The sequence below is a fragment of the Lichenostomus cassidix genome, chromosome 1Aa (assembly GCF_008360975.1).
Source record: "Lichenostomus cassidix isolate B80296 chromosome 1Aa, HeHo_3.0, whole genome shotgun sequence".
NCBI classification, from domain to species: domain Eukaryota; kingdom Metazoa; phylum Chordata; class Aves; order Passeriformes; family Meliphagidae; genus Lichenostomus; species Lichenostomus cassidix.
In genome coordinates this window covers 22,266,962-22,284,842 of record NC_139480.1, presented here as the reverse complement: position 1 = coordinate 22,284,842, position 17,881 = coordinate 22,266,962, and the positions used below count along the sequence as shown (strand labels likewise).

Below are 17,881 nucleotides of genomic sequence, written 5' to 3'. Positions count from 1 at the left end.
GCTTCCTCAGCACCCAGAAAGCCTGAAACCAAATGAACTGGGCTGTAAGTACCTCTAAATTCCAACACATCTCCCTAGCTTGGCTTGCTGTATTTGTCCATGAGCTCTAACCTGGACACAAAAACATACACACGCAACCCACACTGGCAATCTGAGCAGTCCTTGCATGGAAAGACCAGGGATATTTGAAGCATGGCTAAGGGAGCTGCCACAGACACTCCCTGGGTAAAACTTTATGGGCTGAGGTTTCCTGGAAAAAGGCAATTTTGTATTTCTTTTTACATTACTTTATTTACTTTACTTAAGTGAAATTCCCTACATTCAGCAGTAATTCACTGCCAAATGCAGTCGTGTAGGCATAACCCATAATCAAGATTCCACAATTTGTGGTTTGTACAGATTTTTTTTTTGGTTTTTAAACAGGGGCGAGCGACAACTCAATCCACTGTGTAGCACCACAGGTCTCTGTAGCACTCTGAAGCCTGGAGTTGCTCTACACCCAGCCTGTGTCAAATTCCTGCTCCTGATCTGCACAGGAACCTCACCTGCAGCTACAGAACAGGCTGAGCAGTGGAAGGGGTGGAGGTTGGCTGTACCTGTGCAGTAACACCGGGCCAAGGCTTCCCAAACAGAACATAAAGTATTTCTGACAAAGAGACTCCAAGCAAAATTTTGGGATGGCCTATCCTTTAGACTTCTTACCTCCCAAAATAAGTATTAGCATCCACAGAAGTATAAAAGCAGAAAGGTAATCTTACTTGCAATACTACCCTTGAAATAATTGCAACCACATGCAGACTGCTAAAAAGCAAGCAACAGCCTAAATAACTGAAGAGCTTAATTTCATAAGCCCTCAGGAAGTTTTCTCAGAAGCAATTTAAAAAAAAAAAAAAAAAAAATTTACACTTACATTGCAGTTCCTCCACAACAGAGTAAGATGAATGGGTAAAGACATGTCAAATTAACTCACCCTGGAAGGAGGACCCTCCCAATGCCCATCCAAAGCATTTCTACTCTAGGACTTAAAAATAAAAACGGCATTATGGAATTTAAGAGAAAAGTAATTTTATTGTCTACCAAATCACACCTTGATTTTCTTTTCTTTTACAAATTTCAAAACGAATGAAAGAATTTTTTAAACGTAGTATTATTTAAAAAGCCCATTTGCCACAAACTACTATACTCAGTGGAACAAATATATATTTCAAGACTGTGGCCAATTGTAAAAATAATACTATGAAATAGACATTGTTCATAAAAATACAGTAAAATGCACTTTCCCCACCTCAATAAATACATTTTAATCTGTTTCTGGCTGGCATTTTAAGCCACCAGAGAGCTCTTAATGAAGCAGTCACCAAAGTAAAATTTTTCCTCATGTACTTTTACAATTATTGCAATAGCATCCAGAACTGTAAGCATTTTTCTTGCAGTCTTTTGTTTCTAGCTTCAGGGAAATCATGGACAGGAGAAAAGATTTATCTATAAAAATGTGCTACTCCCATATTGATTCCCATTTTGGAAAGAATGTTTAAGGTTTTCTTCATTTTCACTAAGAAACAGTCCACAGAACAAACTGTTTAAAAGAAGAATTCTCCAGAAAACTAAAGTCTATCGTCCAGAACTAAAGTTTTGCTTTCAATCCCTGTTTAATACATTTAAAATTAAAAAATAGTTATGTTAGAAAAAAATAGAAGTTTTAGAACATCTCTAAAAACAAAAGCTAAGATGAAGGTTTTGTTAGAAAAAAGAAAATCTCGCCCTTTTTACAAATCTTGCAAAATTTTAAATCCAAGTATTAACTTGAATTGTAGCTCTGCTTTCCATGCACACATGAAAACACACAATTATACATACATAGATCCCTGATTAAGACATTTTCCAAATGGCTTATTAAAAGTCAATTTCAGCTGAAGTCACATTCTGATTGTTCAAAGCACAGTTGTTTCTTCAGAAGATGAGTATTTCTCTTCCTTTCCCATGATGCTTCCTTAAAGGTTCAGTCTACACAGCTTGTGACAATGAGTATTACTGTGCCCAACTGAATGAGTGTGTTTTAAAAACAAACACACAAAATCAACTCTGTCTCCCAGCTGAGGCCATGGCTAAGAGGCTGATAGGTTTATCTTTCTTTGCTGGTCTCCTTCACTTCCATTCATTAGCAGGTTTCTGACGCATGAGAAGACTGGTGTATTCGGCATATTTGATGGAACAGAACAAAAATAACAACAAAACAATTAAAATCCTCTGTGACTTCGCAGTTTCACTGCAACACCTATAGCTCTTCCATTTCAAAGTGTGTATGAAAGCTGTTTGCCATGGATGTATGTTCAAAGATCCTGGTCAGGCTTGGTTTCAGTAGCTCCACGGAATGACATGACAGCTCCTGCGAGGTATCACTCTTCAGTGCCATGATCTGATCTGCTCTGGGATCCCTTCTGTCATAGTACAGAGCCCAGAGCAAGGTAATAGTGAGGATCATAGCCAGGATCTGTGTTACTCCAATTGAGATTCCTAGAAATCTCAGCACTTGCAATTGCTTTGTCCCCCTCAAGAAAGTGTACATTTTTTTACCGCATCCCTATAAAACAAAAATAGATTAAAAAAATGTCAGTAATATTTGGTTTGTAGTTCCCAAGGCTTAGCTCATCCTACCCACTGCTGTCTTTTCTGGCTCCCAAAAATCTCTCTCTTACTTCCTTTAAACAACACTTGGAAAATTGTTTTGCCTACCTTTTGAGTGCTTCCATAATGGGACCTCTAAGTTTTCTCGTACACAGAGACTTTATTGCAAGAGATCTGTGCTACTCTTCAATTCAGAAATCACTCAAAGTTGATCTGGGTTTTTATCAACTCTCACTGATTGTTAAAGAAACGCAACTGGTTTTGTGAATGTTTAAAAGCCATTAATGTCCTTTTTATCATCTTGTTTCTCTCCTTAAATTGAAGATCTTCAAGGTTGTCGATTATTTTAAACTCTTTTAGACTTTTTCAACAGATAACAACACATTCTGGAGCTAAAACAGTATTGTAGGCAAGATCTACAGACCTGCATAACCTCATCAGAAAATGTCCAATGAAAACTATATTAAAATGTATTAAGTTGATGTTCACAAAAATGAAAATTTAGCTCTTTCCAAACCTTCAATGCAGGCTCTACAGTTTGCTTATATGGACCACTGACCAACACAAAAGGCTTCAGAAAAGCTCCCAAGCCTTTGTAAGCCTGCAAGGATCCACAAAGAGACAGCAGCTTTGGGAACTACGGCTAACAGGGCAAGCACAAGTTACAGTGCTTGTTGCTCAGTAATGGCAAAGCCCAGTCTTCGAGACAATAAACCCATGAGCAGACAGGCCTCTGCTACTCTGCATGACGCTTATTCTCTATTCTAAGCTTTGCAGGGTTTCACAGCACAAAAATCAAAGCAACACAGACATCAAAGGAAAAATTCAGGGTAACAAACTGGATGGGCACTGGTCCCAGAAGCAGACATCAGGTACCCATCAAAATGGGCACTGTCTTCAGAATGTTATTTTTTGCATTTATATCCTTACTTCATATTTCTTATGGCTTTTCTAAGAAAATCAAGCAATCGATCAAAGTGATGGAATCTGAAGACAGGACATGATAAATAACACTTTCCAAACACACTGAAATTCCCCAAAGCCAACAATTTCAAATACTACAGTCCTAAATGTATTTGATGAAAGATCCAATTTTTGCCACACACAAAAAATTCACACTGCAGTCAACAGGTTTTCATTTAGGATCTAAATCAAATTAATGTACTGTATGGTAGTTGTACCAGAGTAAATTAGAGGATCTCAATGTCTTTGCTCATTTCACAGTTTTATTTTCTAAACAGCAGCAAAGGCACAGGAAAAGGAACAAGAACGCATTCTTTGAAATTTTGAAAGAAAAAAACCAACACTGTAGCAAAAGCAATGTAATTGAACTTGTGGGGGGAACAAAACTGTCACATTGGCATCTTCTTTTCTCCAACTGGAAGGCAGTTGTAGTTATACTATTTTCCAAGTTTGCTTTTAATTACAGAGAAACTGGCTGCATTTTAATACTTCTGATAACTTAAAGAAATGAAGGTACATGCTGGTCACAATTCAAAAATGCTCCACCACAGCAATATTCAAACTCAGTTCATTTGTTGCCTAGAGAAAACATCCACTAACAGAGAGCAATAACATTAATGCCTACATCTCCTGCAGTACACAGACACATAACTGAGACAAATTATGCCAAATCCACATAGACTGTTTTCCTCCATTTAATGATGTTCCTGTAGTTCTGCTCTAATACACGTTCAAAATCAGTTTCGAAACTGAGAAACACCCAGCCAGCCCCATCATCTTCACATTCATGCATTTTATTTCTGCTTATGTGACACTTTCATAGTTGGTAGCCTGCAATTAAACAGTACATAAATATACTTTCCTTGGCAAAAGTAAAAGTTTGTCAGTAAATGAGGAGCTCTTGTTGACAAGTCAAATATAGCATAAAACTTTGTAGCAATCATTCAGAAGAATCAGCATCAGCTTCATACAGAGCTATGAATTAAAGGCCCAATTCATATCTATTAAACAGGCTATTTTATACTTGCAGTCTTGAAATAGAAAAAAGCATGTATTTCTTATTTAGCATATATTACTGATTTACTACATCATAGAATAAGAACCTGAACGGAAATAAAGCACTTCTCTGAGCAAAAAAGATAGGCCATCAGCAAATTCAACAAATCTTTTATATACCCAAAGTTTGAGTACGCTGAAAAGTATATTAAAACAAATTGAAAAACTAAAAATTAAAACAAACCAAAATTAAACCAAAATTAATTAAATTAAAATTGATTTAAAGTATACTCAAAATTATGCCAGAAACCAAAAGAAAATATCAAACATGCAAGTTTGATTGGTTTTTGAAAATATAAACTCCTGCCAACCATTTTATCTAGGCTGCAGTTCTCAACCACAAGATTGGCAGAGCTTCCCTTGTCCTCAGACCTCAACAAACCTCCAAGGCCACACTGCCATCTTCAAACGTCTCCCAAAATCATGCTCTTTTAAGGTCAGTCTGTTCCATGAATTGCATCAAAGGTGAAGCTCATCAGAAATTCAAGAAGACTAGCACAACTGAAAAAAACTTTCAATATCCAGCAGGGAAAATATGATTCCTGCCAAAAATACTTTCAAGCAGAACTGTAAGGCACCGTTCTTTCTGCAAAAATTAAATTGTGAAGGATTCCAACTTAGACTATAGAAAGTTCTGAGTTCCCAGCAAAGAAATCACAGCAGAGCGACAACAAAACACATTTATCAGTCCCAGACAAACCAAACTTCTGAAGTACTACAAAGAATTCTTCTGAAGTACCAGAATGGACTTGCCAAATATTTACATAAACCAATTTTAGGCTAGTGAGGCTAATCTTATCAGGCTCCCTCTCACACCACCAGACTATGCAAGTTTGGTTTGAATCACTTTCTAAAAAAGCTTTTTTCCTTCAGTTCTCCAAAGCAGAATTTAGGCAGATTAGTCTTGGAAGTGTAAGTTGGTTTTGCATGATATTGATAAACTTATTAGTGAGCATACTGCAAGTCTGTGAGACACCCCACAGGCAAATGCCATGGAAAGAAACACTTTGCCAACAAAATATTGTACATATCTCAAAGAGAAATGAAGTACTTTTGTGGCTGATACAACTGAACAGAGCCTGTCCCTTTTTGGAATAGATTCTGCAGTAGAGAACCAAAAATAAATTTTTGCTAAATGCTGAATCCATCCAAAATGCACTGTGGTGCAGTAGGGGAAGAACCATAAATGTGCCCTTCAGATTTCTTTAAAAAAAAAAAAAAAAAAAAAAAAAAAAAGCCAAGCAGCCTTTCTTTTTATCAAGTGAGTCTTAACATGCCCCTTATGTCCTTCACAATAATCACCTTTGGCTACTAATTTTCTCCAAGCAAAACCAAAAGAACTTGAACATATGAAGTGCTCAGAGAACCACTTTCCTGGAATATGGCCTGGGCATGAAATGTTAGCATAAGAGATGACATGAGAAAACGTTGCAATTTAAACACTAAACTCCAATGACTAATACTTCTCAGAAATCTTTGAGCTTCCTGTGCTCAAAGAGCAGTTTTTCATTGAGTGACACTGCTTACATACTCCTGTCTTTTCACATAAGTAGGAAGCATGGGGCAAATTAATGTTCTATAGCTTCCATACACTCCTTGAAGGCTCTCTATGACAGACTTATCTGTATGGTACTAACAGCAGCAACAGGAATACAAAAAGCAACCACTAGTGCAGAGTGAGTCACAATTTCTAGTTTTTCAAAATGTGTAAGAGACTGGCAGGCCCCAGAAGAAGCCTGAATGGCTTTCTCTTTCAAGGACTGACACTTCTTAAGTGTAACTAGTGCTGTCAGTGCTGTGAGCCTTGCCAGAAGGCAAGAGAGGTTCTACAAGTAGCTGGTGTAAAAAAACAACCTCTGCCACTGTCTGTAAGGTTCCTTAGCACAGACTGACCTTCTGAAGCATCTGCCTTTTGGCAGCTTTGTCTTCCCTCTTCTTAGTGGAAGCACATGGCCTCCTAGGATGGATGTCTGAAAGTCCATGTTAGATTAAATAATTCCTGTTCATGGAGTCAATACCAATGAGATTCATTTCCCCAAAATTTGACTGTTTCCTGGCAATAGCTAATATTCATTTTGGCATGTTTATATAGCGAATCTCTTCTGCTTCAGAGGTGTTGCTCCACAGCTCCTGAACAAGAGCCATGCAACAGATTCTTTTAAGAACAGGTCTTAAACAGCCTAAGAGACTGAGAGAAAATAAAATGGTTCTTTGGGTATTCTTCCATAATGCAGAGCTACACCAACCACTGGAGAAATGTTCATGCTGCAGGATCCAGAAGTACAATTCTCAGGCCCATCCTCCTCCTTCCTATACACCCTATATTACTCTAAAAGTAAAATCCAGTAAAGAATGCACCTCTTCTCAGATCCTCATAACTGTGGGACTGAAACATGCTTTCTGTCACTGCTGGACTACCTGGACTGTTGCTCATTCTGCTGTTACTGAATGCATAATTATAGGTCTTCAGAGGTCTGTTAGCATAAAAAAATGGTAGCTAACAAAGTAGTCTTTAGACAAAGGTGACTTCAGATAATATTTGTGAGTACAAGTTTTAGTAAAGAGCATATTTACTTGTTTTTATCATTTTCACCCTAAGAATAGTTATGTCTTGCTACCTTGATGACCTCCCTTACCCACTCTGAGTTCAAACAGGTCCTTGCCCTGTTTTAAGGCTTTTTTTTGTAATTCTTTTTAAATAATCACACTGTAATGTAGAGAGAAAAAGCATCTTCACAATAAGTTTCTGTGTATGCTCAGAGTACAGCAACTGAACTACCTGCCACCTGGCATGAGACCTGTTAACCAGAGAGCTCTCATCTTCCAAAGAAATTCTCAAAAGCATCCTTCACTGTACATTTCACTAAAGTACTCTTCCACTTACCCTATGGTAGTCTGATGGGATGAAGCCTGGACACTATACTACACCTAATTTATAACTTTTGGATTGGAACAAATTTGAACTCCAACCTAACAGATATAAAACAAACACTTCAAATTTTAAGCACATCTCAGACTTCAACTGCATTGCCACTAACTCATCTCACTTCCAGGTGGGTGGGTGGGTTAGTTTTTCATTCTTTCTTCCCCCTGCTTCATCTATAACAAAAACTAACCACGAACACTTTCCATAAACACCACTACTCTACAAACTAATTACTCTATTACACTACAAATGATGAATTTGGAAAAATACTGGATCAGGAAGAATGTACAAAACCTTCCAATATATCCGAATTTTTCTCCTTACCTCCTGATAAAGGTCACTGAGATCCTCATGATGTGCCTGCTTAGAGCATCCTGGGAACTCTCTGACACAACAGGAGTCAGGTGGCCAGTCCAACTCTGTCATTTCTAGCCAGTCTGTGAAGTACACCACGCCACAACATTTAAACTGCAAAGAAAGGATTAGCCAAGATCAGTAAGAATCATGCTTCTTCTTCAGAAGGTAAAGCAGGACATCAAAAAACCTAAAGAAGTTCCTAATACCGACTTTGAAAATACTTACACAGAACTAAAATCATCTAGAACTGCTTCCACATATCTTGTTTTGCTGTACTTCGACATAAAAGCAACATGAAAAATGTAATGCAGTGATCAATGAATACTTCAGAAACAGCCAATGATATTGCTCTGTCCTTTAAATCCCAATTGCTTCCTCAAAGGATGCTTCACAGAAATTGTCCTATCTCAGGACTCTCCTATCCTTACTACAAGGAACTAATACATAATTTCATGTCAAAATGGGGACTACTGAACAAGTACACCTGTGGCTGAAAAGAGTAGCAGAAAAAGGTCTTACTAGTGAGGACTACTCTTGCAAGAGTACAACTACAGACACATTCGCTGAAAACCCAAAAGGCACAGATTTACCTGAACATAGAAAAAAAAAATTAAAAGAGTAAGCAAAAGTGTATAGAAATTACAAATGCTGAAAGGAAAACTGAAAATGAAAGGAAAGGGTATCACATTAAAATAAATACTGCAACAGAATCAACCATAAAAGTAAGACGTTTGGCTGCAAAGTAGGTGAGCTGTAACTGGCTATGGAACCCACCAGGACTAAATAACCTGTTTTCTCCTCTGCAAAGCAGACCCAGAGATTTAAAGCCAAATGACCAGTCTACCACATTAGTACCTGCTTTCACATAAAAAAGGAATGAAGCAGCTGCATTAGATTTGGTTCAGCACTGGATGTGGACTTGACATGACTGAAAAGATGCTTTGCTGCAGAAACAAGACGCCACTTTTTTCTGCCTGTATGTCCTCCGGGACCAGCCTGAGTGTAAGTCATTCCCTGGTTCCTTTGATCCACAGGTTTGGGAACATTTTTGCTCTTCAATACCTACTTCAGAGCCAGTGCCCTGTATTCCACACCACTCCTTGTTAGTAATCAAGCAGATGAGTACCCAGACATATTGGCACACACTGTGCCTTTAATTCACCAGTGCTCTCAAAAATCTCACTACTTCTTTACCACAGCTCCAATGTCTGTTTTTATTTGTTTGTTACTCAGTCAGAATCATCCCAAGCCTGGATTTTAAGGAAAGCTCAAGCTTTGGCTCCTCACTGCAATTGCAAAGACCACCTCATTAAACATCCTTTTCTTACTCTTGTATCTTTTCTTCCCACTCCCAATTTTTCTTTCCCGACTTCAGCTGAGCCCTTCCATCTTCCTTAGCATAGTCACATCTCTGATATTAGACCAGCAAGAGGACTGGGAGAGAACACATTTCTCATCTCTCTAGACGTTAAGAGATACAGAAGAAAGAACACCAAGCAGATCAGAGCTGAATCTTTGGTAACAGAACTGTAATTACAATTTTGCTGACTGAAGAAGAGCCACAGGTAAAGTGCTTATTTAGATATAAAACACATACCAGGCTCACACATCCAGCATCTGAATTATGAGTAGATGGAATATGAATGAGAGCCCACCAATTAAGCAGGAACTGTAGAAGAGCTTTCTCAGTTCCCCAAATCATTCATCTGGTCACAGATGCAATATGGAAAATCTAACTACTAAAACTTCCTCTAACTTCCAAAAGGAAGTTCTTCTCCCCTAGAAAAATTAAGGCTTAGTTGAAGTTTTATTACTAATATTCAAAGTATAATCAGCCATTACAATGAAACTACAACAACCAGGAGGATAAGAAGCAGTGTTTAATTTAATCAACCTATACATTTAAACCAAGACACAGTACTAGCTCTATCCAAGGAAAATTGACTGAGACCATTTGATTACATTATCTCAGGTACAGAACAGACATTAACACTCTACCTGCATATGAAGAATTACTCAGTTTCACAGAGTACTTGCATGGCTAGAGCAGGGAACTAGGGGGAGTGTGCTGGTGTGTAATCCTTTTCTTTCAGGTTTTAGTATAAATACAGACTAACCAAGTGCTGCCAGGAAATGTTTAAATAAACAGGAAATCTGTGCAACAATGATAGATTTCAACATTTCAACAAGGGCAGCACAATGACAGGCATTTAAAGAGTTCTCTTCCTGCACGTGAGTTATATTTGGAGTTAATGAGTTTTACCTTGGGCAATTTCATGTTTCTGTAACATAATACTTCATTCTACAAAAACAGTTCTGAATTTTAGTAAGCTAGAGGGCAAAGCTGTGAATACACAAGGAAGCTCTTTGGTTTGTTTCCCACCCCACCCCCCCGTCAAAGGAAATAAAAACCCTCATCACTTTCACAAACCTCGGCCAAAGAGACAGTGTTGGCATCTTTTTGGAAACTTCCTTTCCCATTCCTTTCCAGCTAAACATATCTTAACCATGACAGCTCCATGAAAGGAAACTAACAGAGCCTATGGGAAGGGGAGCACAGTTTAATATTAAAACAATATACAGACACATTCATTTTACTTTACCTGCAGATTTTTAATTTTATATACATCATATCCTTCAATGCTACAGTATTCCTAAAAGGTACTGGTGTCTACTAACCTTACTGAAAAAGGATATGAGAAGGTTAGCAATTTAAATGAATTCATTAACATTCTTTTTTTTTTTTTGGTTTAAGTCTCTTTAGGGCCTACAAAAACTGAAGACTTGGATATCAAGTGATGTTAAACAGCATCACTACACAGTGTTTCACACCAAATGAACTTGCATTTATTTGCCTTTTCACTCAAAACCAAACCTTTTCCTTTAGCGATAAATAGCACTCCCTAAGTGGGTATTACTTCAGTTCATGAATTAACTGTCGTCTTACCTCCCGCTGAAAGAAATTCCAAGCATGGGTCAGCCACTGGTACCTAGGTAGGCCATAGTTGGTCATCCTGGCTTTCAGTGTGATCATATCGGACCACTGCACTGGAACCTGGAGCAAGGAGAGATGAGTGACTCACAATGGACCAGCAGGCTTGTGGGTCCAAACCCACAGGTTTCATCTATACTGAGATCTTTCCAGTGCCATGACTAAAATAACTTTGTATACAAATAAAACAGGAAAACAAGTGTTGCAATTTTTATTATACTAATACTTTACAACCCTTTCTTAAAATATCAGGGAAAAGTTATTTGTTTCCTTTGCTTACAAATTAATGTACACCAAAAAACAGTTAACATTTTGGAGAGATTCTGGGATGATTTGGTACAATTTAATTATATAATTACCAGACTTTTTACTTGGCATAACACTTGAACTGAGTCCCATCCAAATCATCAGGGACAGTATCTATTTGCCCCAGTTTAAGGTATCCCGTTGGTGCTGTCTTAGATAAACAGGCAGCCAAATGGGGAAATTCATCTCAAGATAAGTAATTTAAACAGAGCAGATGAATTATTCCCTTGAAGTCCCAAATCCACTTCACAGTCTAAGGTGACAAACTTTGATTTAAATGTCTAACTTCTACGTATATAAAATTAATTGAGATGAATTCTACCCCAGGAGTTTTTTCAGTGATTTTCTGGCTCTATCTGGAGTCCTGCACACAGGTATCCTGAACGTGCTCCATTTCAATATCTTGCCCAAAAACAGTAACAAGGAAGTGCAGAGAAGGCCCTGTGACCTTTTTTTTAAAATACACTCACAGCCTTGTAAAAATCTTTTCTTCTGAAAGGATTCCTGAAGAATTTTTTTTCAAATGTGACAAATCAGAAGTGAGGTGCTGGTGCAGTCCATTGTCTGAACATGACACGTCAGTTAGCAATTTGTTACAAACAGCTGAGGCAAGTGCTATGGCTCCTAGCATACAGTGAAGTTATGAGTCAAGATCAAAACTTCAATTCAGCAGCACAAATTTCAGTGTGCCAAAACAAAACAAGGATCTGAAGACTGCAGTCACCATTCTAGGAGCACATACCGTCCATGCTCAGTTTTGCCTTGTTTCTATCAGCCTTAACAGTCACAGTTAAAGAAACCACAATTGCAGTATCAGCTGTCACTTGGATGGGAGGGGAACCCAGTTACTCTAGCAGCCGTGGCTTTGCTCTCCTGTTCCCTTTGAAGCTAACAGTAAGGGCATTCTGCAAGTAGCAACAGATGTTATCCAAGTAAAAAAAAATTCGCACAATACTTCCCGAGGAACCTGGTCTTCATTGTGCCAGATGCTCTACAAAAATATAGGGACAATCACAGCCTGCCTGAATCCACAATACAAATAAGAACATGTGATAACATTTCATTACCATTGCTAAGTTATACTACATTTTTGATGTAGCCCTAGTAAAGCTTCATGTCATCAATATATTAATAAGGTCCCAGAAAATTAACATGACTTTCACTTAGCAGACTTTTGCATTGAACTCATGACTGTTCCCATGAAAAATATGTTAGCAGTAGACTACTAAAAATATGTAAAAACATTATCACAGAATATTTCTATCACAAAAATTTACAGTGGTCACTATAATAAATTAATTTCATTTTGTACCCACTGCATTTATCTTTCCACTTCATTGTAAGCTAGCACTCTGCTTTCTTTGGATAATATTTGATAGTGCTGCAATTAAGTTCATATTTGCTAGACTATTTTTTTTATTAACTTAAGTAAGTTAAGTCCAAGGTTATGCCCGCAACATAAGACATTCAACTTCTTTAGGAAATCAAAGGAAAGTAGGGTAAAAAACTCAACAAGTGAGAGAAGGAAATTAAAGGCAAATCAAAACAATCTTAACCCCACTGTAGGAAAGCAACTTCAATGCTGGAGCTAAGGAGGGATTTCAGAATCGGTGTGTTTGACTGCTGCAAGAATGCCAACAAGTAGAACTAAGAACACTGATGTATCTATTAAATATCTTCCTGTCAGCTCATATACACGGTAGTGCATAATAATACATGATGGAGATGCCTCTGTTTGACTATACACCAATACTCATGTGTAGACAAATAAGAACTAGAGATGCTAGTTTGATTTTAACGTAAGTTCTATAAAGCTCAGTTTGCTACTGAGATCTAATTACTCATTATTTTTCTAATGACTTTCAAAGCTTGATCAATGTCTAAATAAGCCAAGAACCCACACTGGCTTTTCAATTTTGTGGGTGGAATAAATTAGTCATGAGGCACACTACATGCTGAGAGCTATCATGAGCTGGAAGGAAAGCTGTTTATGCAAGGACTCTTAGAGCAACTTGTCCACACACCAAGGAGAGCCCAACCTGGACCAGCAGAGGCAGTTATGCCTCAGTGACACTTCTGACAACATCACCCACACTACACCACACACCCACCTACCCTAATGCCAAGTGATCTCTGAAACCCACCAGGGGCTCATGTGATTTCAGCTGAAACTAATACAACATCGAGTCACCCCCGTGGTTATAAGAGCAAATCATCTTATCTTTATCAAGTAGGAGGAAGCACGTTCTAGGGAATGACCTGCACAGGTATGAAAAGAATCACTGAACCACTGAAAAACAACTGCTCTCTTTGAGACTGCCACATTCCCTATGGCTCTCAGCAGCATGAAACCCACCTTATCACAACGAGCAGCAGTGTTAGGACAAAGGCAGTAATAGTAAGAAATCTGATGGAAAAAGACAATAAACAAAACAAAGCAAAACCAAAAAACAAACAAACAAACAAAAAAAAAAACCCCACACCAAAAAACCACAACCAAAAAGATGCAACCCAACACAGTATTTCAGGAGAAGAGGAATAAAAAAGAAATACATACATATAGAGAGAATAAAAGAGACAAAGAAAAGCAAAAAAAAGGAGTATCTGGGTTTGCTGTGACCCACTGCAGAAGATGCAGGCATGGAATTCAGTGCTGCTTACTTTAGCAAAGGGCTGAAGGGACAGCAGTGCTTTCTTCTGGAGGGAAACAGCATGACCAGTGACATAAAATAAGGTAGGGTATGACAGCCTTTATCAAACTGTCCCAGGTTTGGGTTTCAGTAGAATAGCAGAGAACCAAAAGCTTGGGGATCAGATTAAACACACCATAACTTCAAGTTTTCTAACTGAACAGTGAAGGCTGAAAAACCATTGTTCCAATGTTCTGAAGACTACGCTACTTCAAGCAGTTTCCACTGACAAGATTTCTGTGGAAAGATGGATGCTAGTTATAACAATCATCCTTGGCAAAACCCCTGCAGAGGGCAGCTGTGCCCATAGGATGAAGAATGCCTCTTGTCTGTATTCCCAATTTTAAAATGAATCAACGCAAGCTGACATTTAAAGCAAAGGAATAGCTTTAATCACTGTTATATTAGAACATCTTTCTGGAATCTGTACTGCAAGGGAATGCATTCTGATGCAAAGTCCTGCCATGTAACTTCAGACTTCAAATCTGCCAGAAATGTCTTTGGTCCAAGTACTGTGTAAACATCAAGAAAGCTCCCTCACATCTTACTGCAATATAATTGTCATTCACGGTTGGAAAGACCATTATATTGGGAATATCTTGGCAGTGGAGAGAAAGGTATTTGTCCCTCTATTCATAAAAATGTACCAGACTGAGTACAAGATGTAAGGATAAAGCAGCCAGTTGAGTCACATTTCAGTTTAATTTGCTCAACACTTACCTGTTTTCTTACATGATGGTTACAAGTCCTCAGTTTGAAAATTAAAGGTTGGTGCAGTCATAAAAACAAGCCAGAGATAAAAACTCTTCGCAAGTTTACAGAACAGTGTTTTATACTCAAGACATGTTTTGCTTAAAACTGGCATTTATAGCTTGTGGAGGCAGTGTGCAGATTTTAGCAGACAGCAAGTCCTCTACGGAAAGAACATGCTGTCTGTTTACAATGTAGCACATTCTTTAAAACACAAAACTTCTGGGGCAAAATCCCTCCAAATTCTTGCATCTCCTCTCTCAAAATGCTTATTTAAGCCTGAAGTTCACAATTTATCCTTAAAAGTATCTAAGACTTCAATGAGAACCTGCCTAAGCAAGAATTAACAAAAAATGAAGCTCTTAAATGGGGGGATGAAGGATTTTGTTCTCAAATATAGAAGCGGTAGGGAGAAACCCAGACAGGGCCTTCCAGACAGACAAGCTCTCCCAGGAGAATTCTCTGTTTAAAAATAAAGCAGTCACTTGAAATTAAAATGTCAGAATAATGAACAGAGATAAACACTACAGCAATTAGAAAACAGCTAGCTAATGGAAAACTTAGTTTTCTTCTGCTGAAAAAATGCAGCCTCCTTTTCTGACTCACCGTTATTTCCTGCTCATAGGTCCAAACACCACAGGCCAGTTCAACGCAGAATATTACAAGCAAGCTTCCAAAGTACTGTAGAAAACAGAACGGTCTTAGCTAGTTTGTATGCTCTTTGAAACAAAAATGTTTTCAAAGTTTAATATTGTTAAGTGTTTTTTTCAAAGTTAAAGAACATCTGAAAATATTATTAAAAGTTCACACGACTGAAGACATGGAAATGGAAATACATTTTTGTAACCACAACATGAAAGATTCAGGCAGCAAACTCTATGAAAGCTAAGATCATGTGACATTTCTTTTTTGAAAACTGCATTCTTATCAAAGTGATTTAGGTATCTGAGGTCAGGTCTAACTGTACAGATATTTAGAGATTTATTTAAATATCTTTTTCTATTACAAGGTATAATCCTCAAACTATTTAAAAATAGAAAATACAAGTATAAAGAATAAGTATAGACCTTGGTAATAATGCTTAAGAAAACCTTGTTACTGCAATTAAAAAGAGCAGGAGTATCTTCTATATAGCATCAACAAACCCCTCCTGAACTGCAGGGTAAACCTATATGGAATTTACGGCTATTTTAACCGGTGTTATCTATTAAAAGTAACACATTTATCTTTTATTTACAGTAGAAATACAGTCTCATTCACTCTTAACTCCAAACTTTCTTCCATGTCAGTGGACTGAGCTTCCCTTTGCTCTCAGTATGCAATACTTAAAAGTTACAATCTTCATGAATTTTAATTTATTTGAAAATAGAAGAAACACCATCACAATATATACTAGAATAAAATATCATTCCATCGGTAGGATGCATGCCAAATGGCTTCTAATTTAGTTATTTAATTCTGGAATCTATTTAGGACATAAAACATGTACTGATGGTAAGTGATTCTTTTTTTTTTTTCCTATTAAAGGGTAAATAAGATGTCCTGTTTAAAATAGAGTAAAAATTCACAAATGTTATGCTTTAAAAGTCATCTACGTAACACCTTTTATATTCATCTGGTCTGGAACTGCGTAAGCCACAGATACCTTGGCACCTACTGGTCTTGCCTTAATTTCTACTTGCTTACCAAATCTAACTGAATGAATTAGGTATGTAGATATACACAGAGACATATAAGAAGTGCATTTAAAAATACTCATGGTAATTTTCAGGAGAAACCTATGCCCATACCCTCCCCCTGCAAAGCTCTATCCAACAAAGATGGTACTGGAAGAAGGATTCCTGTTTAACTATTCTTCATCATGTTACATTGCATCTTCGAAGTCATTACAGCTGAACCACACACTGCATTTCCTTACAAACCAGCACTGTAACCACATGCAGAGTTCCAGTACTACATGTCTGCAAAAACCAGTATGTTCATCCTTCAAATGTCCAAAAGAGGAAAAACAGGAGTCACACCTTCAAAGACAATGGCGCTTTCTCAAAAAAATAAATTCATGAGCCTCCACGCAATGTATCTACCACTACTGCAGTGCCTATTAACTATGGAAAGAGTTCTTTAAAAAAACTCAAAACATGGAAGTCTACTTTTATAAGTATTCACTTTGAAAGCAGGAAAGAATGCCACATGCTTTAGTGCCACGTGCTCTTTTAATTAATAATTACAATAATAAATTTTTAAGGGCATTGTGACTAATACTGACATTTTTGAGAGGGAGAACAACTAAATGTTCCAATGAAAAGCACATTTCACCTCTCAGCTGTCAAAGGAAATTTCAGTGGGTTTATTCTCTAACGAAATAACAAGCTTGGAACTATCTGCTATCCCTGAATCTTATACAAAAATCACTGATTGTGGTGAAAGTGATACTTCTGGGGGTTATGTATGGCATTCTCTGCAAAACTTAGTTTGCAGTTCTTTGTAACATTCAATTCGTCCATAAAGCTTAACATTTGAAACTTCCTCCTCTTTCTCAGCATTTGAATTAAGAGTGTCTGTGGTATAGCAGTAGGAGACAGAAGAGCCAAACCCAAAATTTTCTCCTATTACTGAATACAGCCCAAGATAGAAAACTATTTAACCAGATTTACTCATAAACCACTTCTGGGTATGCCAGGGACTGAGCATGCCTGAGCAGCTACATCTGGACACATCAGGGCACTGCAGAATCAAACTTTCTGTCCTGAGAAAGCCCATCTCTGTCCATAACATAAAAGAGAAAACACACAGTGAGTTTATACATGTGAAAGGTGATGTTCAGAACTGAGTGACTGCAGACACACCAAACTCACACACAGGAGGTTGTTTCACTCTGCAACTGAAGGGGAGTATTATACCTTTCTATATGTAATGGTTTGCAAAACAAATACTTCTCATATAAATGTTGTGGGGGAAAAAATCCTCAAACCATCATTTACATTTATTACCCTTAATTTCCATCTTCCAAATCTAGAAATTTTTACTGGCTTCAATGCTTATTCCTTGTCCCCAGTTAAATTCCCACAAGAGTCTGAATGCTAAACGCATCTTCCTGCATTTCCATGCTTCTGTTTTTTGCCACAAACAGGGATTTGGTTTTGAAGCAGGCTTAATATTTCTTCCTGTGGGCTGAGTGGCTACATGTTGTAAAGATGAGTAGCTCACTGAGGAGCA

At 37.6% G+C, this 17,881-nt stretch overlaps 1 protein-coding gene across 3 annotated transcripts in view; it reads right to left on the bottom strand.

Moving 5' to 3' along the window:
• Positions 1–1,048: 1,048 nt before the first annotated feature.
• The window catches only part of TSPAN12 (tetraspanin 12), a 41,413-nt gene continuing 24,580 nt past the window's right edge, over positions 1,049–17,881 (bottom strand). For 2 of the 3 annotated variants that reach the window (XM_085042432.1, XM_085042440.1), the window contains exons 5-8: positions 15,272–15,346; positions 10,875–10,982; positions 7,895–8,038; positions 1,049–2,581 (exon numbers count right to left, since the gene is read on the bottom strand). In XM_085042432.1, the coding sequence (XP_084898558.1) occupies positions 2,276–2,581; positions 7,895–8,038; positions 10,875–10,982; positions 15,272–15,346 (633 nt within the window). In that variant the 3' untranslated portion in view covers positions 1,049–2,275. The remainder of the gene's footprint in view (positions 2,582–7,894; positions 8,039–10,874; positions 10,983–15,271; positions 15,347–17,881) is intronic. The other variant, XM_085042449.1, reaches the window with a different exon arrangement.